At 36.6% G+C, this 22,854-nt stretch overlaps 1 protein-coding gene across 2 annotated transcripts in view; it reads left to right on the top strand.

Annotated features, from left to right (window-relative positions):
- The window catches only part of MACC1 (MET transcriptional regulator MACC1), a 65,652-nt gene extending 44,516 nt beyond the window's left edge, over window positions 1-21,136 (top strand). For both annotated transcript variants that reach the window (XM_030308068.1, XM_030308067.1), the window contains exons 3-5: window positions 209-2,250; window positions 5,853-6,041; window positions 20,016-21,136. In XM_030308068.1, coding sequence (XP_030163928.1) covers window positions 209-2,250; window positions 5,853-6,041; window positions 20,016-20,228 — 2,444 coding nt within the window. In that variant the 3' untranslated portion in view covers window positions 20,229-21,136. The remainder of the gene's footprint in view (window positions 1-208; window positions 2,251-5,852; window positions 6,042-20,015) is intronic.
- Window positions 21,137-22,854: the final 1,718 nt, after the last annotated feature.

The raw sequence follows: 22,854 nt of genomic DNA, 5'->3' as shown, positions 1-22,854 counted from the left end.
AAAAATAAACTGGCAGGACAGTTTCTCTTTTCCTGTAACATCAAAATTTGAGCAAATTTAACATTAATTTTATAGTAGCTGTTACACTGGAGATCGAAAAGCAAACTAAAGAGTCTTGAATTGTTAAGCAATAGTGAAAATTACTCTTGGTTGTGTCTCAGAACGCCACTTCATCTTTGTTTTGCTTTGTTTTTGTCTAAATAACAAGAATGTCCAGACCCAGGATTTCTTCTCAATTGGCCAGATGCTTTCACCTGTCATGGCAATAGTGCTTCCAAAATTACAAATCCATTCTGGAATGAATTGTCTGCTTCTAACCCATTTTTGGATGACATAACTCAGCTAAGAAATAACCAGAAGAGAGACAATATTTCCATCTTGAAGGAAGATCCTTTTCTCTTTTTTAGAGAAATAGAAATCGGAAATTCTTTTGATTCCTCTGGCGATGAACTGGATGTGCATCAGTTGCTTAGGCAGTCTTCCCCACGGAAAGCTGGAAGATCTAAAAGTGTTTCAGAACTTTTGGACGTTTTAGATGACACAGCACATGCCCATCAGAATATACATAACTCTGACCAGATACTAGAACAAGACTTAGAATGGCTTCAGAATGACAGAGAGGCTTATAAAATGGCTTGGTTAAGTCAGCGCCAGCTGGCCCGTTCCTGCCTGGATTTGAATATAATTAGTCAGAGTCCTGGATGGGCCCAAACACAAGTTGCAGAGATTGTGACAGTTTGTAAATTAAGCCACCAAGGAGGATCAGTACAATTACCTGAATCAGATATCACTGTTCATGTACCCCAAGGCCATGTAGCTGTGGGAGAATTCCAAGAGGTATCTCTAAGGGCTTTTCTTGAACCTCCACAAACGCTTAACCATGATCTTTCATGCACCGTAAGCCCACTATTGGAAATCATGTTAGGCAACCTTAACACAATGGAAGCCATTTTGCTGGAGATGAAAATAGGGGCTGAAGTGAGAAAGGATCCTTTCAGCCAAGTCATGACAGAAATGGTATGTTTACACAGCTTGCGTAAAGAAGGCCCTTTCAAAGTGTTAAACAACTGCTATATTTATGAAGACATTATTCAAGTCAAGCTAATAGACTTGAGCCAGGTGATGTATCTAGTGGTTGCTGCACAAATTAAAGCTACTCAGTCACCAGCTGCCACCATTTGGGATTGTATCCACAAAACCACGTCAGTTGGAATTTATGGGCCCAGATATATTCATCCCAGTTTCACTGCTATTTTTATAGTTTGTGGACACAGTTATATGCCAGGAAAGCTTACAATCTCTGATATTAAGAAGGGTGGTAAAAACACATCTCCGGTTGTGTTTCAGCTTTGGGGGAAGCATTCATTCTTCCTTGACAAGCCACAAGATTTAAATGTTTCTGTTTTTTCATGTGATCCTGATTTTGAAGTGAAGGCAGAAGGAGAAAGGAAAGAAATTAAACAAAAGCAGTTGCAAGCAGGTGAAGTAGTTAATCAACAATTTTTATTTTCCTTAGTTGACTCCAGAGAAATGCACTTGTTTGTTTTCCGTGTTCAGGTGGAGCCTCCCAATGGTAGAGCACTTACACAGTTCTTTATCACTACACCTGATCCAGCTCCTAGCCTAAAAAGGCTCTCAAATCTGCCAGGTAATTGGCAGGAAGAGAAGAAAATCAGGTCTGCTCCATTGTTACCAACTGTGTGTGTTAAATATCCCACATTTCAGGACAAAAAAATGAACTTCACCAACTATGGGGTAACCTTGAAGACAGTGCTAAGACAAAAAAAGATTGACTACTTACTTGAATATTTCAAAGGGGACACAGTAGCTCTTCTTGGAGAGGGTAAGGTAAAAGCTATTGGGCAGTCCAAAGTGAAAGAATGGTATGTGGGAATCTTGAGAGGTAAGGTTGGACTTATACATTGCAAAAATATCAAGGTGATTGCCAAGGAACAAGTAATATCTATGTCAGATAATGTCTTCACAACCAGAAATCTTCTTGAACAAATTACCCTACCCTTTAAAAAACTGACGTACATCTACTCAGTTGTATTGACCTTGGTGTCAGAAAAAGTTTACGATTGGAAAGCTTTAGCCGATGTCTTGGGTTACTCACATCTGGCACTAGAAGATTTTGATCAAATACAAGCAGACAAAGAATCGGAAAAGGTTTCCTATATTGTAAAGAAGTTAAAGGAAGATTGCCATGCAGCTAGACACGCCAGGAGGTTTCTTTATGAACTTATTGTGGTGAGTATTCCTTGATCACAGTAATATATTTACCATAGAGAACTTTATTAACTTAGCAATATTTACAACCAAACATATGAGAGAACTTAACAAAACTCTCAGCAGTCTCAAATAAACTGAAGTCACGTTATAGCAAATATAGAGATTTTCTTACAAGATAATATAATTGATTTCTAAGTTTTAAAATTCAAGAGTGATTTTCCCAGAAACTAGGCTCCAGAGGATCATCTTTCAAAGGAAGATTAAAGATTCTGTTTGTGTTAGAGTGTAACAGTTAAGAGATCTCTTCTCCTCTCTCAAGTAGTTGAATAGCTCTTAAAATATCAGAGAAGCTTCAATAAGATGAAAGTAAATAAAAACAAACTGAAACAAGCTTGATTAACTTGTCCATTGCTATCTGTCCACTATTTAGTGTTTTTTTTTTAATTTTCAGCATTGCTTTTAAAACATATCATCAGAATTTTAAAAGACCCATATCATCAATGTCCTTCGTATTATCAATTTGACATTTTTCGTATGCAATGCATCATAAGCCAAAAAATGATATTGCTAATTCTCTTCTTAATCCTCATGTTTTAAATTTTTTTTTTCAACGTTTATTTATTTTTGGGACAGAGAGAGACAGAACATGAATGGGGGAGGGGCAGAGAGAGAGGGAGACACAGAATCGGAAACAGGCTCCAGGCTCTGAGCCATCAGCCCAGAGCCCGACGCGGGGCTCGAACTCACGGACCGCGAGATCGTGACCTGGCTGAAGTCGGACGCTTAACCGACTGCGCCACCCAGGCGCCCCTTAATCCTCATGTTTTAATAGAACTCTCAGGATCGTTGTTTTGTTGTTTTTTTTTTTTCGACATAGTATTTACTCAATGGGGTAATACAGGCTCAATGGAGAGATACAAAGTAGATAAACTGTCTTGCCTTTAAAATAGAGATTCAGTATTTTATAAAAATAAAAAGAGAAATCAAGAATATATTCCTAAAATTAGCTAAAATATGAATTTATAAATAATAATAATGATAGCTAACACTCCTGTAGGGTTATCTATGTGTTTGGCCCTATGCTGAACTCCCTATACACACTATCTCAGCCATAAACTCTATGGAGTAAGTATAGCTAGCTGGTATCTTCATTGTACCAACAGAGGAAACTGAGTTTTGGGAGGCTGGCAGACTTGCCCAAGACCCCACAGTTGGTTAGTATCAAGAAGGGACTTGAGATCTTTCTGGCTCCAAAGCCACATTTGAAACCACTATACTTTCCTAAAACAGTTATAAATGTGTGTGTGTGTGTGTGTGTGTGTGTGTGTGTGTGTGTGTGTGTGTGTTAAAAGTTTGTCTGAATATGTATATTGGTCTGTGTAGTAAATACCATTATAACTGGTCCTTAGGAGAGATGAGTAAGATTATACAGGCAGGTTGATAGAGAGGACAAAAGCTTTAATGAAGGTGCACATGGAGGAGAGAGATTTTTAGAGAGGAATTTATTCTGTGACATTCACAATAAAGAAATAGTATATATAAAACATTTTCTTTTCTTTATAATTTTTTTGATTCAACAGTGATACTGAGAAGGTTAAATTTTGAAAGCCCCAATATCCAGTCATTAAGTGGATAGTTTTATGATGGTGTGCCACATTCTCAATCTAGACATTTAGAGTCATTGGCTGATCTACCTGGTTGAAGCTGCATGTGCATTTTCCAGTGATTCATTACCTTTCATTACCTCTGCCTTAGTTCACGTTCAGCGTGGACCCATAAAATCTTGAATTCAAAATTGCTGTTTTTGTTTCTCTTAATGGAAAAAAAAAGAGTTATTTTGGTCAGGTGGTCTGGAAGTTTAAGCCTCATCATGTCTACACTATATTGGTGTATGCTAATGAATTTAGTGGCTTTGGTGACTACCTAAACAGTGCTGATGAAGAACTCATTCAAGGGAGTAGTTCCTAAAAACTCATGCTGTGCCTGAGCAGAGGCTTCAGGATTTCTGTATGGAAGGAGTATGGAGGCCATATCTTGAAACCTTATTTGCATAACAAGTACATGTTTCTCTTGGATTGTATATTAATTTGGAGTAGCTTGAAGGGAAATAACAAAGATTGTGGGTTCTAAAACCCTTAGTCATATCTTAGACATTGAGACTGGTTGTCTTTATGTACTTGACAATTCCTAAAGTACCTGAGTATCTGATTCGATTTTCATAAAGATTATGGGCAGCTACAGAAGGTGATATCACCACTGTATCCATTTTAAAAATCACTAAACAGAGATATTTTGTTATCTATCTAAAGGCCTATACTTTGTGGAATTGGATTTTAAACTCAGATTATGTAACTCCAAGTGTAAATTTCTTTTCCTTAAAGCAAGAACCTGGAATAAGCATTGCTAAAACCATTCCACAACTTACTAAAATCATCTTCAGGGGCCTGCTAGCTCAGTACTGCTTTTCCCTGAGGTCCTAGCTCCTCACCATAAATGTAAGGATGAATACAGTCAATGTATAAAAACCACGGGTGGTCTTTCTGATGCTTCCATAGGAATGAACACTCCATGGACTTTACTAGTTGCCTTACCTGGCCATTCATTTTTACTTATTGTTTCATAGTGATAGCTAAAACTTTGAAATGCTGTTAAATGATGAGGCACTACTATCTTTATTTGCTTATTTGAAAAGAGAAGATATAGATAGATAGATTTAATCCTATTTTAAAAAACATATTCAAGCCAAAGGGAAACTCATAGATTTGTTTGAAATATGCATGGTCATTGACAAAGCTCAGACACCTAATTAAAATGAAAGAAGGAAGGAAGGAAGGAAGGAAGGAAGGAAGGAAGGAAGGAAGGAAGGAAAGAAAGAAAGAAAAAGAGAGAGAGAGGGAGGGAGGGAAGAAGGAAGGAAGGGAGGAAGGGAGGGAGGAAGGAAAGGGAAAACTGATGTTTTCCATTTTGCATTGTTGAAGACTGTTTTTAATACTAAATGGTTTATATTTAGCACAATTACAATGGGGGTGAAGGCAGAGAGTTATTTTTTTTAAGTCATAAATATAAATAGCTTTGTTCAAAGTTGTAGGAGTATCTTATTTTATGCAAGAGGCATCATTCTGGGAAGTTTTAAATCACATTTTGAAGAAAAATAGAATAATATTTACCAGCACTAGTATGCTTATTTTTTTAGAAAAATCCTGTAGCCAATTCTCTGGTAAGGAAAGGAATTATTTTTTGTAGAGTGAATAATCATTCCTGGGTTGAAAAATTATAGACTGCTAGAACCTCAGGGTATCTTTGGAAGTGTCTAGTTGAACTTCCTCTTTTTTCCAATTAGGATATTAAAGAAACATATTAGTTGAGTGGTTTACCCAAGGCCTTATAATTAGTCATTGAGTTGGGCTTAATTCTCCCCTAATTTTGGTCTAGTCATATCCTCTGTACTTTGCTGGTTGGATTTGCTTAAAAGTAAATCAGCTTTTTGAATTTTAGAAACCTCAAGTATACATGTGGTGAGAAAGAGGATACCAGTTTCTAGAATGTATAATGAAAAATTAACTTATAGGAGGAAGCCAAAATTAGTTGATTTTAACTATGGTGTGTAATTGTTGCTGCAGGCTCTGCTGAAGATGGATTGCCAAGGGTTAGTAGCACAGCTCATCCAAGAGGCTGCTATTCTGACATCAGCTGTCAAACTTGGAAAAGGCTGGAGGGAACTAGCTGAAAAGTTAGTGCGACTCACAAAGCAACAGATGGAGGCATATGAAATTCCTCATCGAGGAAAAGCTGGAGGTATTGCTGTTGAGGTAAGATTTCTATTTGTCTAATTAAATAGTGAAAAATTGCAGACCAAGGAAATCAAACGTAAATCTATATACATGGATTCATTGAGGCAGTCTCCTAGAGGACCCACTAATTAAAGTCACTGTAGCTATAATCATCAATATTATCTGAACTAAACCTGTATCTCTCCTTAAAGGCCTTGAGAACCTTTAAAATATATTGATGATTCTCCTATTGGATTGCATTTTAACATGGTCTTTGAGCAAATAAATTGAGCAAATTAGATAGCTAGCCATTGAGTAGGCAGGGCTATAAGAACTTGAGGCAGAGAACAGATAAACTTTGAAGAGAGGAAATGGGGCCAAATCAGAATAAAGGAGGAGGATATAATAATAAGTGTTTATCTGCCTCAGTTATAGACTTAGTCACCTATGATAAATAATGTTTGGTGACAAACATTAAGGAGGTGGATGTTGTGGGGTTGCTGGTAATGAGAGCCTGGCAATGCAAGCTAGAAGTACCTAAGAGCTTCATTATTTCCTTTGTAATTTTGTATACAGTAAGAACTATAGACATCAAATACAGAATAACAACACTTAGTACAAAGTAAATACTTACCATGCAAATATTGTTTTTATTAATATTAAAACAAATGTACACTGGTAGGCCTAGATTAGGTAAATATTTTCTCTACCATAAAGAAAGAGAATCCATTTTTATTGACTTAAATGAAAATATTCTAGTGATAAGCACATATAAAATGTCCTGTGTCTTTCTCTCACATGAGTGAAAGCATTTTCAAGATATTTTTAGTTAAGGAAAGGTTATCTCTCTGATTAGATGATAACTTGGTAGGAGGCAGAAGCTGTTCCCCACTTCCTATTTGGGCATAGAGCTGGGTTTTAATTTTTTGAGAATTTTTTCTTATTTTGAAGCAACTATGCCAGCTGGGTGAGCACAACAAGACAACTTTTCCATGAAGCTTGAAGAGTCAGATCAAGTCAGGTAAATCCCAGCAGCTGCACTGGAAGCTTCAGCATTCCTGGAGCCTGGCTATCCAGCAAGGACTCTAAACAGACTCTTGAGGCAAGAGCATCCAGGACACATCCCCCCCCCCTTTTAGATTCCTCCCCCTTATAGACTACATTTACTTCCATATACTGAGAAGGACATTACAATGTACAAATCAGTTTTTACCAAATGAGCTAAAAGATGACACACCTTTAATAAGGAAAAAAAGAACAACATTCTGAGGGATATGCTATTCTGATATTTAAGTGAACTTGATTAATACATTGTCGATTGAGATACCACCACCTATCAGAATGGCCAAAATCCAGAACACTGATGACACCAAATGCTTTGGAGGATGTGGAACAATGAGAACCCCAAGTCATTGCTGGTGGGAATGCAAAATGATACAGTCACTTTGGAAGGCACTGTGGCTGTTTCGTACAAAGAAAACATACCCTTAACTTATGATCACTCAATCACACTCGCTGGTATTTATCCAAAAGAGTTAAAAACTTTTGTCCACACAAAAACCTGGACACGAATGTTTATAGCAACTTTATTCATAATTGCCAAAACTTGAAAGCAACCAAGATGTCCTCCAACAGGTGTCTGGGTAAATAAACTAGTAGATCCAGACAATGGAACATTATTCAGTGCTAAAAAGAAATGACTTACCAAACCATGAAAAGACATGGGAAAACTTTAAATACATATCACTAAGTGAAAGAAGCCAATCTGGAAAAAAAGCTTCACACTGTATGATACCAAATAGATGACATTCTGGAAAAGGTAAAATTATGGAGACAGTAGAGCGATCAGGGGTTGCCAGACTTTCAGGAAGGAGAAGTGAATAGGCAGAGCACAGAGGATTTTTAGGGCAGTGAAAATACTCAGTATAATATCATAATGATATCTATATTTGTCGAAACTCATAGCATATACAACACATGGGTATGCAATGAATATACAATGAACCCAAGGTTAACTGTAGACATTGAGTATTTATAATATGTCATTGTAGATTCATCAATTCTAACAAATATACCCCTCAGGTGGAGGCTGCTGATAACAGGGTAGGCTATAGGCTATGCATATATGCATATGCACCTATGCATAGGTGGGAGATATATGCAAAATCTCTACCTGCAAAATCTAGATATATGTGAACCTAAAACTGCTCTAAAATATTTTTTTTTAAAAAAATGTTTATTTTATTTATTTTCAGAGAAAGAGTGCAAATGGGGGAGGGGGGGAGAGAGAGAATCCCAAGTAAGCCCCATGCTGTCAGCACAGAGCCAGATACAGGGCTCGATCTTACAAACTGTGAGATCAGGCTCAGTCTCACAAACCATGAGGTCATGACCTGACCTGAAAACGAGAGTCAGATGCTCTATCAGCTGAGCCAACCAGGCACCTCTAAAAATAATTCTTTAAAAAAAGTTGCCTAACTGAAAGCCAGCCTTTTTTTTTTTTCTTAGTAAGGCCTTGTTTTTAGAAGGGTTTTCTTGAGAATTATTTACCAGAAAGTTTTTATTCTCTCAGGTTTGTTAAGCATCTAACTTCTCTCTAATTGTGATTGTTTATATTTTGTCTTTCCCTAAATCTTGATGGAAGCCAACAAACAGCCTACTTTTCCATTATTTACTTTTGCACAGTCCAAATCACAAATGACTAAGTGCATATCTAAGGTTGATAAAAATTCAGAAACAGAAAGGAAAGTCCCTAGGTGTCTTTCTGGAGGTTATCATTCAATTTACTGTGGCTAATGCTGACAGTCATTGCTGTGATTCATGTTATTAAATACTTAGAAAATTATGCATGACATGGGCCTGAACCCATTCCAAATAATCTATGGGAGTCTAGACCACTTAAACTAAAGGGTAAATGTATGCTAAGTTTTATCCCCCTGGAAAAACAAAACAAAACAAAAACAAAAACAAGAACAAAGACAAAAAACAGCTGTACAGTTGTTGTTTTTTTTTTTTTTCTCTCAGGAAAGAGACTAATCACAAAAATGATCAATTTACAAGTCAAGAAATGATTTTAAAACACACTGATACTAGTTCTGGGTAGGGCATGCAGAAGGAGGGAACCAGAATTGGGGCACAGAGATAACAAGGCCTGGTGGTTCCCATGCTGCTTTTGTTTCCTTTATCTCACTTCCTCAGAGGGCATACTTTCCAACATTTTCTCTCTATGTGTGCCAATGTCTACAATCGGGCTCTTCACTCACTTTCATTCTTTTTCTATTTCTCTTCTTTGCTTTTGTTCTATTTTTATTTTATCTTAAAGACAGTTATCTGGCTCTTATTCTGTTCCAGGCACTATTCCAAGAGCATTACAAAAATTAACTTTATTTAATCCTTTCAACAAAAACTTCTGGGGCAGATATTACTACTATCTAAGATATAGAGAGGCTAAGTAACTTGCTTAAACATACATAGCTAGGAAGTCATGGAACCAAGTTTGGAGCACAGACTTTGACTTTGGGACCTTTGTACTTTAACCATTATGCTCTGCCCACCCACGCCAAATCCAACATGGTAGCTGAGTGGCAGTGCCACGAGGTGTGGTCAGGACTGGGGGTTTAAGCAACTCATTTCATTTTTTCTTTTTCTTTTTTCAAGCCATTGTATGATACTACCAAAATTTGCCTTAGTATCTTTATCAAGCTTCAATCCAATTAAAGAAAAGAGATTATTAATAGTATGTCAGATATTTCTTGAGTACTTTTGGCCATTATTATTTTATAAGGTGAAAAGAAAAGCTTCTCCCTGGAGACTTCTGAGAAAGTCACTTTTTAAACTAACCACCTAAGTTATAAGAAATGTTAGTCAACTTTTCTGATGATATTGAATTTCTAACATAAAAACAAAACTATAAAATTTTGAGTCTGATTTTAAGCAAAATATGTTTTTGGAGTATTGCCTTTGAAAAAGAAATACATTTGTACTATACAAAGATGTTTAATCATTGCCAAGGTTTTCCAGTGAATGTTAATGAAAATTCATTGGAGTTTATTTTCTTGACCATATTTAGAGCTTTAATTTAAAAACCAGAATCAATAAAATATTAGAAAAATAGCCCATTAAAAGAATTGGATTTTATAAGGAGAAAATGCTGGGGATTTCAGGGCTAAGATGTTCTTAGGCCTAACTTGGATACTCTTGACTTAAGCTTCTGGGATTAATGGTATGTGTGACAATTTTCCCAGTAACTGTCTTCCATTGTCCCCTGACACACAATACAGAAGATACTCTCTCCATCTTATTCAGTCAGGACACTTACTTACCAAGGACACTAAGCATTACTTCTTATTAAGTTACCTTCTACCGCACTGGGCTCCACCTCAAACACAGGCACCAAAAGGCCTGTCAAGGCTGATTTCTTATCTGACCTGCCAGAATGGGCCACCCTAATTATGGAAGCCTAAGGAAGTCAACGTTGTTAATTGTGATATAGTTTCATCTCAGAAGCCACTCACCTATAGAGAGTTATGACTGGAATGGTGTGTTTATAAGTCTTTGTGCTCAATCAGTGAGGTATGATTTTCTGTTTTGTCTTCTAGCCATATATTTGTCCCCTCCATTTCTGACTGGCAGCTATAGTGTTCAGAGCACTTTATTCTGGGTCTAGATTTAAAGTGAGAAAGTAGGTATTCCTCAAAGAGCTAACTTTACTTATTTTTTATACACAAATAAAAGTTCTGTATGGAATTCTTCCTACTTATTTAGTATCTTTCCTCTGAATCCTTCCTCTCAGTATGTAATTCATCTGTACTTTTAACATATTTACTAGGACTGTCAGTTCCCAGCATTGGAGCTTTAGGAGCTATAAAAATCGCAAACAGAATGGAAAATATGATTTTTTTCTCCCTAAAGCCACATTTTATTTGGCCTGGGAATTGAGATAAATTGTTAATAACTTGAATTATTTTATTTTTTAAAAAGTATATGATTAGATGCTGAAATAAGTGAAAATAATGAGAATGGTAATAGTTGCAATTTATTGTGTGTTTACTGTGTCAGCTAATCATTATGAGCATTTTATTTACCGTATTTTATTTATTTTAACAAACTTTGTAAGGAAGACATTATAACCATTCACAATTTACAGATATGCAAACTAAGAGTGAATGCATTTGTGTAAATCATCCAGAATTACATGGTTATTAAGTACAGAACTGGGTTCCAGACCCAGGTATGTCTTACACACAGTCCTATCCAATATGCACAACTAATAAGTCCTTTCAGAATTAGCTAAATAAAAGATCAAATTGGGAAGGAGCTGTCAGAAGACGCACCCTAGTCCTGAAGGATGGATAGCATTTGGATAATTGGAGAGGATTGGAAGGAGATTTCAGTGCTTCTGGATACCAGTGACTTCTAGAGACCATTGAGGAGACTATGTGGGCTGGAGGGGAGAGGTCATTTTAGTAATTATTGGGAGATATGGTCATATATGTATATATTGGAGACAATAGAGTCTTTAATGACTGCCAGAGCATAGAGGTTAAGATTGCTGGTCTGGATTCCTGATCTAGTCTATTATCTATTAGTCGTCAGCAAATAAACTTTTTTTTCTAGGAATACTTTTTTTTTTTTTTTTTGGAAAGTGATGTGAATTATACTATCTTGCTCATCGGATATTTGGAGGATTAAATGAAATAATATACATGAAATATTTGGAATAATGCTTTGCACATTGTAATAACTAAATACATATTATCTATTATTTTAACTAAGAGGAAGAGGTGAATTTGACAACTGTGTGACACTGAATGATTTTGGAAAAGGAAATATAGTAATTTTTTAGTAATATGGCTGCAAGTAACTATAGAAAGAATGTAGGCAAGGGAAAAGTCACCAATGATTTCAAGGTTTCTCTTCTAAAAACTGGTGGAATGGTAGTGCATGGAAAAAATAAGAAGAAAAAAGCCTTGGCTGGTCAGCTTTTTTACTGGTTTAACAATGTTTATTTTCCTTGGAAAATGTCTCTTGCAAAAGATAAAAGGAAGTTCTTGAACTCTTATGGTTTTCTGGCTCACACAGCAAGTCCTGGATTCTGCAGGGACATTGCATTGTCCACTTCTAGCCTTGGTACTTAACTGTATGGTTTGCTGGGCTTTTACAGTATGAGATACATTAGTTGGTTAAGTGTCCGACTTCAGCCAGGTCACGATCTCACGGTCCGTGGGTTCGAGCCCCGCGTCGGGCTCTGGGCTGATGGCTCAGAGCCTGGAGCCTGTTTCCGATTCTGTGTCTCCCTCTCTCTCTGTCCCTCCCCCGCTCATGCTCTGTCTCTCTCTGTCTCAAAAATAAATAAAACGTTACAATTTTTTAAAGATGGGAAAGTATTATATGGAAATTCATCTACCAGTGGTAACATGTATAGACTAATTTCTCAGTTCTTCATTGTTTGGACTACAGATTTGACACAGTGACATAATATTTAGATTACCATAGTCTATTTTGTACAATACTATAATGCTTGTTGCTACAATATTTAATTCCAGAAATTACTCCATTTCTTGAAATGATGAAATAAAGAAACAATGACATCATAGTGAAATTCATGGGGTAGCACATTGTAGTTATATGATCTTCTACATTATATGTCTTATTACCTACCGAAAATCAAATAGAAATAATAATCATATTAATAAATATTATAAAGTTTAAATATTATAAAGATATCTTAAATTGGATTTAGAGACACAAATATTTTATTTAGAGTTTAGGTTTTCTTTATTGAGGTTTATTTTGGGGAATCACAAACAACCAGGAATTTTAGAAAAACCAAACCCCAGCTAAGTATAAGACTTAAATCAGCATTGATTAAAACTGCTTACTACTGAAATAAATCCATGGCTATACTTTAATGAAATGACTCTGGATTTATAGCTGGGTGACCTGAATTCTCTTCCTAACTAGGAGTTAGTGAGGATGGCTCGTCCAGCCGGTTTTCCTAAGATGTTAGATTGTTTTGAGTAGATGCAGAAGCAAAGTATGAGTCCTCTATCTTCCTCTGGGTTATGCTTAACCCCTGATGTTCCAAGAGGTTATTCCTAGAGGAAGCAAAGCTGGCTGTACACAGAGACTTTTCCAAGAGAATCTTATGTCCAAGTTTCAAACAAGTCCATGTCCCTTCTAAGGAAATAGGGACTCCCTGATAGGTTAGCCTCCCTTCTTTTCTGACGGTAATGGTAACTCTCAACACTATTTATGTACTTACCATTTAAGGTGATAGAAGACCCACCTGGATATTGTAAATGATGTACTGAAGATAGAACACATGTAATAATCATTAATAATGCAAATTTGCCTTAATACTTCTTCAGCTAATTGTACTTAAAATGAAACATTGCTCCTATACTTTTATGAGGAAAGTAAGGGGGTTATGAATCTTATAATGTGGAAAAATGCAATCATCCAATTGTAGTTAACCAATTGCATCCTTTATGCTATTCATGTTTTATGAGCTAAAAAAAGACATAGAGTGCTAAGCTCAAATCTGAATTGCTTTTATTCATGTTGCATTTCATTATCCAGAGCATTATCTAATGAGTCTTACTGGCTTCTGGGAACAAGCGCTCTAAATTTGGAAAACTATTTTTTAAATTTCTATTCCTGTTTCATTTCTTTTGACATCTCACCACTTCTTTTATTGCTCTTTTACCATTTTCTTTGTCCTCTAATGCCTGGAAGATAAACCAAAGACATTTCACACAAATGCTAGGACTTTGGAAACTGCTAACCTTTAATAGATTAAATACTTACTGATGCTTACTGATGCTCCCTTATAGAAGGAGATCAAAACACACAGTTGAGAAATTAACAACTCTATGCTTTTGTCAGCCTCGTGCTTCCTATTCAGAGATGAACCCATAACATCCTGAAGTTAACATTTAAAAAAATCTCAGAGTATAGGAGTAAGAGTAATGCCTGTGTGTCAAATAATTGTGTTAGAGGTGAAGAAGACTGAGAGAATTTGTTTTGTGGTTACGAGTAATTCAACAAAAACAAACCCTCAGGAGCATGCTTTCCTTTGATTTATCTACGCATTAGTGCAGAGTTTCTGCATATCATCCCTTAAATCATAACACTGAACAAGAACGGAAGAACTATTTTAAACCACTAAATAGATATATAAGATAACATAAACCTGGAAGAGATCATAGCAGTCCACAATCACTTCCAGCTTTCAGAGGACTTAGGTCATTGTGGAAAGAAAATTGTTTATTCTACTGATTTTATTCATTCAAACATTTCCAGAAAACGTATGACTTTGTTTTCTCTTTAATTATTACAAACCTGAGAATACTTTGTGGCTTTTTTTAAAGAAATTAATGTTTATTTTTGAGAGTCATAGAGACAGAGTGTGAGCAGGGAGGGGGCAGAGAGAGAGGGAGACACAGAATCTGAAGCAGGCTCCAGGCTCTGAGCTGTCCTCACAGAGCCTGACGCGGGTCTCAGACCCACGAACAGAGAGATCATGATCTGAGCCTAAGTCGGATGCTTAAACAACTGAGCCACCCAGACACCCTTCCTTTGTGGCTTTTAATGTGTATTTTTGGACCTAATTTTGTAAAGTCTATAGTTAATTAATGTATGCCAGTTTCCTCTTGTGTCTTTGCCTTCGATGGCATATGTTCACTTGCTGAATAAGAAAACGTAGAATGACAGACAGAAAGAAGTGCTGAAGAAACAAAAGTAAAATATTTAAGGACTTGAGGCAAATATCATATAGCTCTGTCGCAAAGGACAACAAAAAACTGATTAGACTATTTATTGCATTGATGAAGGCTGGGCTTTTGTCATGCTTTGTTAAAGCAAATCTCAATATAGAGAAAGTTCTATTTACCATACTTGGCAGAGACTTGTTTATTTCTCTTAATAAAACATACTTTTAAAACCTAGCCCCCGAGGGGTGCCTGGGTGGCTCAGTTGGTTAAGTGTCCTACTTTGGTTCAAGTCATGATCTCAACAGTTCATGGGTTCGGGCCTGCGTTGGGCTCTGTACTCACAGCTCAGAGCCTGGAGCCTGCTTCAGATTCTGTGTCTTCCTCTCTTTGCCCCTTCCCTGCTCACACTCTTTAAAAAATGAATAAATGTTAAAAAAAATTTTTAAAACCTAGTTCCCCAAATTTAACATTTTTCATTTGTACCAAGTACGCAACTATAGCATATGCTTTAAATCCCATTTATTCTCAATTATTCTTGATATTTTCCCTGTTCATTACCCTAACTCCATAATGATTTTAACATTTGTGTGTGTTTATGTGTTCTGCTTAAAGGAAGTTAACTTATCTTCTTGAGAAATATGCTGCCTCCTTAATCTTCATCAACCCTAAATTATCTGGCTAGGGTAGGATTCAAACCAACCTCTCCTTTCAAATGTAAAATATTAGTCTTTATAGATTTTTTTCCTTTTAAAAATAATTTATTCTCCACTGCTTCTCCTTCTAGCTTTGTCTCTCTTCTTTTAACTTTCAAATTCCAAATGTGACCCACTTTTTCTGTGGTTTCTAGTTCCTTGTCACCTGCTCCTACCTGCAGTCTGTCCTCTACCACTCTCTTCAAACTGCCTTCTCCATGGTTACTGAGGTCCTAATAGTGCCAAGATCCTGGATTTTTCTCAGTTTTGCTTCATGTTTCCATATTACTTGACATTACAGGTAAGAGAGGGGCTAACAGAGAAGAGATGTCCTCAAAGAGTGGCATGCTGGCACACGTTTAATAGCTCTTCAAGGGAGAAAAAGCCCTAAATTATACCTTTGCCATTTTCCATGGTGTAAAAACTCCTAACATTGATGATTTTAACCTCCTAATGTGATGTCACTGAACGTGGAGTTGGGAGGCTATGTGAACAACAGGCTCTGAGAAGCTGGGTTGAGCTGAATGTCCTTTTTGGAATGCTATCAATCCTTGACTTTTGCAACATGAAGTACCCTGCTTCATTTTCTATGACTCTGACACCAGCTTCTCTCCATACTTATATTGCTTCTACTTTTTTCTTTTTCTTTTTTAAATATTTATTTTATTTTTAGAGAGAGCTTGCACACGCAACCAGGGGAGAGGGGCAGAGGGAAATAGAGAATTTTTTGTTGTTGTTTATTTATTTTTGAGAGAGAGAGAGAGAGCACACAAGCAGGGAAGGCGCAGACAAATAAGGAGAGAGAATCCCAATACTCAGCACAGAACTGATGCAGGGCTCTATCCCACGACCCTGGGATCGTTACATGAGTCAAAATCAAGAGTTGGATGCTTAACCGACTGAACCACCCGGCACCCCTCATTGCTTCTATTTCTTGTTTGTGGTCCCTAATTGTGGACTTAATTGAGGGTTAAATTTTTCACCCTTTCATTTTCTTCCTTGGCATTTTCCTCCACTCTCATTTTTCCTCATCACTTTGGCATGATGCTAAACTCTTGGCTGCTTCCTGGAGGTCATCTCTCTATTCCAAAGTCTTACTGGAGATGGAGATACTCATGCCTTCACCTCATATGCATTAGGGTTAAAACTAGGTTGCTTATCTTTCTCTCATCCCAAAAGTACCCACTTTCCTTCATATCCTATTAAAAAGTATTAAATGCAAACTATATGCCAGATACTTTAGAAGGTTCCTTGGACACAGACCTGGGAAATTATTATCCATATTTTAAAGATTAAAAAATTCAAAACTCAGATACTTTGATTTACCCAAATTGACCCATCCGATCGGCAGTGTAACTCAGATGGCAACCCAGAGCTCTGACATCAAAACCCATCTTTCTTTCTATTACACCACACTGCTTCTCAGTCAATGAACTCTCAGTTTTTATTACACTAAATGAAAACATGAAAGTAATTTTTGAGTTTTCTTAAACTGTTAATTACCAAATGCTGTCTAGTTATACAATGGGTCAGTGTTTGTGCAAGTATCTATCTCCCTTCTATGCTATAAGCTTCTAAAAACAAGCCATGCTATATTCATCATTTTATTCCTTTGTGTAACAAAATTCTTTGTAGTGGTAGCTACTCAAAAACTCTTAATTTAATAAGTGAAATAATTAATGAACAACAATGTGTTTTGAATATATTCATTGTATTTGTGCTACAATAGTGTTTCTCTGTCATCTGTATGGACAGCCACACATGATGTTATATATAGCAGATCAGATTTTGCACTGAAGGAATATTCAGGGTTAGTTTGCTTCAAAGAGAAACAGAACTGGAATGCAATAGATACACATTTTAGTATAAATCATGAAGTTTACCATTGCTCTAGTGTTTTCAGCCCCAAGCTATTGTAACCCTTTCTATGTAGCTTATGGATTAGACTCCAGGGAATCCCCAATGAGTTTAAAGCAGTATCCCTCCTTGCATTTCTGACTAATTCAGAGTACTCCTGGGGAGTCCTTTCACACTATCAGGTGTCTTAATTTGGGTTCAGGACTCAGAAGTCTATCCAAATGTCTCTGAATTGCAAGAACTGACCGAAATGTTCTGCTATCAGTGAAAACTGCCAAATGTGAGAGTGTTATATAGCTCTCTGCATAAGTGAGTAGATAAATGTATCATTGGACTTCTGAATCTGTAGTTCCCAATTCCTGCATCACCTTGGTGTATTTCCTATTTCAAACAGCACCAAAGGACTGCTGCATGATTGAGTATGCCTCAGGGCTTTTCTATACATAGCAATCCACTGTGCTGCAGCAAGATATGTGGTGCAGAGTTGTGTGTGTGTGTGTGTGTGTGTGTGTGTGTCTGTGTGTGTGTGTTTTGTTTTTACCAGGAAAGGCAGTGGAGCCATTTTGGCTGCCTCTATGATGTTACTTTGAATCTGCACACATAGTAGTGCATAAACTGAAAATTATCCAGATGTGATTCTTTAAAAGACATCTGGTTTTTATGAGACTATGCCATCATCTGGGTACTGAAATGCTCTGAGACGCTATTTATCATAAAATATCTTCAAATACATCTATTTTTTTAAGTTTATTTACTTATTTTGAGAAAGAGAGTGCACGTGAGCAGGGGAGGCGCAGAGATAGAGGGAGAGAGAGAATACCAAGCAGGCTCCACACTGTCAGTACACAGCCCAATGTGGGGCTCGAAGTCGTGAACTATGAGATCATGACCTGAGCCAAAATCAAGAGCTGGATGCTTAACCTACTGAGCCACCCAGGCAGCCCTCAAATACATCTTTTTATCATTCAATTACTAAAGGACTTAGCATAAAATATGAGAAGGTTTTAGCTATAAACACCATTATTTTAAACAATATATGGCAAGTTGAAAAATAATGTACCAACTAGTTGAGCATCAGGGAATTTTAAATGAATGCAACATAGAATACAGGTCTCAAAGCTTTTACAGAGGGTTAGTATATACTCACTACAGAATAATTTACTTGTTTAGTGCATCTTTGCATCTGAGAAGTGGCAGGCAAGATTGAATCTGGCAAAAAGCGTCTGCTAATATGCCTCAATTCATCTTCCATTGCTGAGATATTAGTGGTGACCAGCAACTGGGAGGTTTGATTTCAAAGTGACTATTCAGAAAAATAAACAAGAGAACATCTCATTCATAGTCTTATCAGTGATGGAAGATGCAGTTCTTTGTAAATCAGGTTGGAGAGGGTAAAACTTACATACAAAAATCTGGGATCATTTGGGATGATGCATCATAACCTCCTGGATATAGTATAATATTGATAATTATTTTCCATTCAATACCTTGCAGAATCAAGCTTCATCAATAGAGACAAAGATATGGGTGTTCATGGCTTCCCAGGAATGCCAATTTGGACAAAATAACATCAAACTGTTTTTTGAGTTCAATGCCTATCCTTTTATGTAGATTAAATTGATTGAAACTCTTTATTATGGTCTTTCATTCTTTTAATTTCAATTTTAGAGTATATGAGGCTATCAGAGGAGGGTGAAAAATTATATCCCAAAGCCCTACTTCATGTGATATTACTGTTAATGGAGGCTCTATTTAAGAGGGCAGCTCTGCATAATATTGAGCTCACAGTCTGTGTTCCTGCATTTGTGATAAAATCACAAATGAATTAGTTTAGTGAACCCAAATAGATAGAGGTAATAAAGTTTATATTCCAAATAGTCCAATTATAAGTAGTACATGGCTCGTTTTTTCATTTTCTTAGAAAAATTTATTTTAAGCTCATTGTGTTTCTGTGTGTGTGTGTGTGTGTGTGTGTGTGTGTGTGTGTGTGTTTATTCTACAATTTATCTTCTTTGGTCGGCCTTTGTCTTTATTCTCTCTGAGCCTGGTTGCCTTGGTTACCATTACATACATGCTCGAACATGAAGTTCCTCTTTGACGTACATTTATTTCTATGGAAACAATGATGTCATTGGTATTGGTAGGTGCTTGGGGAAAGCATAATAAAACATTGAATATTGATCTTTCTTTTGGTTATAAAATGATTCATTAAATTATCTTTAAATTAGAGAACTGTATTTTTACTTTCCTTTTAAGATTTGATCATGAAAGTACATCTTTTCTTGTTTCCTTGCTCAAATAAAATGACTTAAAGCATTAAATACACTGTATAGCTCCTTGTGATATGTCGTGTAATAAAGCTCACCATAGATAGTATTAAAATAAAAGAGTCATTATTTTTACCTTAAAAATCTTTCAGAGAGTAAAAAGTTTATCTCAGTAACATCAAAAAATTACACCAAGAATTTTATATCATATCAAGGCAATGAACAATGTTTAGATGATGGATCAAGAAAAAAAAGAGGCACTACTTGTCATTATTTTAAAATTTTTCTAGGTATAGAAACACAAACATATAAGATGGAAGTGATAGCTATTGAAACGTTTTCTATGACATTAAGTAAGTCCATGTATAATTGGTATTCCAGTTTTTTTATGTCCTGAGAGGCTTTTAAAACTTTTTTTAAAAGCATCTATTTTCATCTCTGTTTGTCTTCCAACTACTCCAGTCTAATTTTTTTCCTTTATAGATGATGTGGAAACCTGCTTATGATTTTCTCTATACTTGGGGTGCTCACTATGGAAATAGCTACAGAGACGTGTTACAAGACCTTCAATCGGCTTTGGACAGAATGAAAAACCCTGTGACCAAGCAGTGGCGAGACTTAACTGGAGCTTTAATACTGATACATTCCTTAGAGTTTTTGAGAGCAACTGCATTCTCTACTTCTGAGGAAGTATAGGGTATGTTTTGGGGAAGAGGGAGAATGGTAGGAGGGAAATGGAGTGCGTGTGTGTGTATGTGTGTGTGTGCATGTGGTGTGTGCACACACGCGTACATAAAGAATCTCAGAAAAGTATTACTTTTTTTTCATTTGTCAAAAAGTATTTTTTCCTGGTGAAAGCACAGCTTAACACAAAGTCCAAGGATACATTTTATAATTAAACATGTAATTTTATATGTTTCAAATGCAAACATTAAGCCATTTTGTTGTTGAGAAAGGACAATAAAACCTTGCCCCTTTCAAAGTTGCTTTAATTTCTTTAAGTCAAAACAAATGGCTGTTAGCATAATTACCTCACACAGTTACCTAGATAAACTAGAGGCTCCCAGTGTGAACACTGGAGTTTTACTTGTAGCAGGTCTAGAGAGAGGAGAAGCAAACACATACTCTGTGCACAGGCACAGAGCCACAAGCTTTCTATATTCCATCTCTTTTATTTATTAGTGGAGTTTGCTAACATTATTCCCTATTTTCATCTGAAAAGACTAAGGACTGGTGAGGACACTCAGGGCAAATATCCAATGGGAAATAAGTTTTCTGTCTGCAAAATCTGGTTTTATTATTTTTTTAAACATAGCACATAGCAAAATAGTAAAAAACTAAAAATGCACATTAAAACTTATAGGGACATAGTAGCAACTTCATTTTAAGTGAAACTTGCTGCACTTTTCCACCATCTATTGAAAGACTGCCAGAAAAAAAAAATATGACTGATCATCAGAAATCTGTTGTTTGCATCCATGGACTAGAGTTTTCACCATCTTCCTTCCCCTGGCATCTTGGGACATAGCTAACCCTGCCTAACTTGGATTTTTTCTTCAGGATCATTGTGCAGAGTAGTTCTTTAACTCTCAGGGATTTTTAATAAGAAGAATTATTTAAAAAAATTTTTTTAACGTTTATTTATTTTTGAGACAGAGAGAGACAGAGCATGAACAGGGGAGGGTCAGAGAGAGAGGGAGACACAGAATCCGAAACAGGCTCCAGGCTCTGAGCTGTCAGCACAGAGCCCGACGCGGGGCTCGAACTCACGGACCGTGAGATCATGACCTGAGCTGAAGTCGGACGCTTAACCGACTGAGCCACCCAGGTGCCCCAAGAAGAATTATTTTTTAAAAACCTGACTTATCACTGTTGAATGAAGCAGTCGTAACCACCCAAAACACTGATATCTGTGGGTGTGAATGCTCATGTGCTCAAACACGTGTGTGTGTGTGTGTGTGCGTGTGTGTGTGTGTGTGTGTGTGTGTTTACCAGAGTGTTTCAGAAAGCTTTTGCAAGACAGAGATTACATAGGGAATTAGGGCAGTACAAGTGCTAACTGCTGGTAGAGTTCACAAAGAGATGGTTTGTGCTTACTCATAGGTTCAATCCTTTGGCTACATGCCAGTGTTTATGTGCTTTGGACAGTCATTCATTTATTGTATTTAATCAACAGATGGAGTATGTGTACCTTCTCTGTGGCAGGCACGTAGATGCTTGAGGTTAATAGTGGTGGAAGAAAGAGCATGATCCCTGACTTCAGTTTTGCTAAGTTATAGAGACAGGCAACAATTTAAAACACTATACAATTAAATGTAAAATTAGATCTGTAACAACAGTTACAACGGACAGGCTGGAAGGCCAAGGGATATAGATATGAAAGGCCATTTATGAATCCAAAGGGTCAGGGATGTTTTCTCTGGAAAAGAAATGACGAACCTGAAGGAGGATCAAGCACTGCTTTTAGTCCGGGGAAGGTAGAAGAGGTCGTTCCTCAATGCAGTGAAGCCCTGAGGCAGGAGGGAAACTCCAGAGATGCAGAGAGCCAGAGTGAAGGGTTTGAAAGGGTGAAGAAGTGAAGGAAGGAAAGACACACCCTCAAAGGTAATATAATGAGCTGAATAAGGACTTTGTTTGGGGATCCTGAATAAAACATGTCCATTTGGCTAAAAAGTAAAAGCAGAATCTTTTTAGAGCTTTTAATACACCTACCCTGGGGTATTTCTTATGCTGGCAAAGGTAATTTGAATTAGGTTTAAGAACAGTCTTTAAAGCTTTCAATATTTATATTTGATAATAAGAGAACATAGCCTGCCCAGGGAGTTATGTACACACATTCAAGGACAGAATTTATTTTAGTTGAAAATAAATTCAGGGAGAGGGAGGAAAGAAATAGTTTGTAAGTTCAGGACACAATCATTTTCAGTGGTGATTTTGCTTTCCTTAGAACATTCTTGGAATCTTATTAACATGTCAGCAAACCAGAGAATTTCGGGAAGAGATAGTAAGGAATTAATAACTGGGTTTTTCCAGGCTCCAAGATCTGAGAAGACAGAGATCTTGTTAGCTGATTAGGGTAGTAAGATTAAACAAATCACTTCAGGTTTACATCGCATCATGTGTTGTGACTGTGGCTGGGAAGTTTAAAAAGAGTTTAAAAAATGAAAAACATGAAGTGCAACTTAAGGATGAAGCAATGGCTTAAATATTAATATATACAAAGATATCTTATAGTCTTGTAACAAATCCTTCCAGAGGAATTTTAAACCCATGTCTAAACATTCTGTTCTTATAAATATATTCTAATATTTTTATGAATCAC

Source organism: Lynx canadensis, chromosome A2 (assembly GCF_007474595.2).
Source record: "Lynx canadensis isolate LIC74 chromosome A2, mLynCan4.pri.v2, whole genome shotgun sequence".
NCBI lineage: Eukaryota > Metazoa > Chordata > Mammalia > Carnivora > Felidae > Lynx > Lynx canadensis.
The sequence above is the reverse complement of the archived record's forward strand: the minus strand, read 5'-3'. Positions and strand labels throughout refer to the sequence as shown.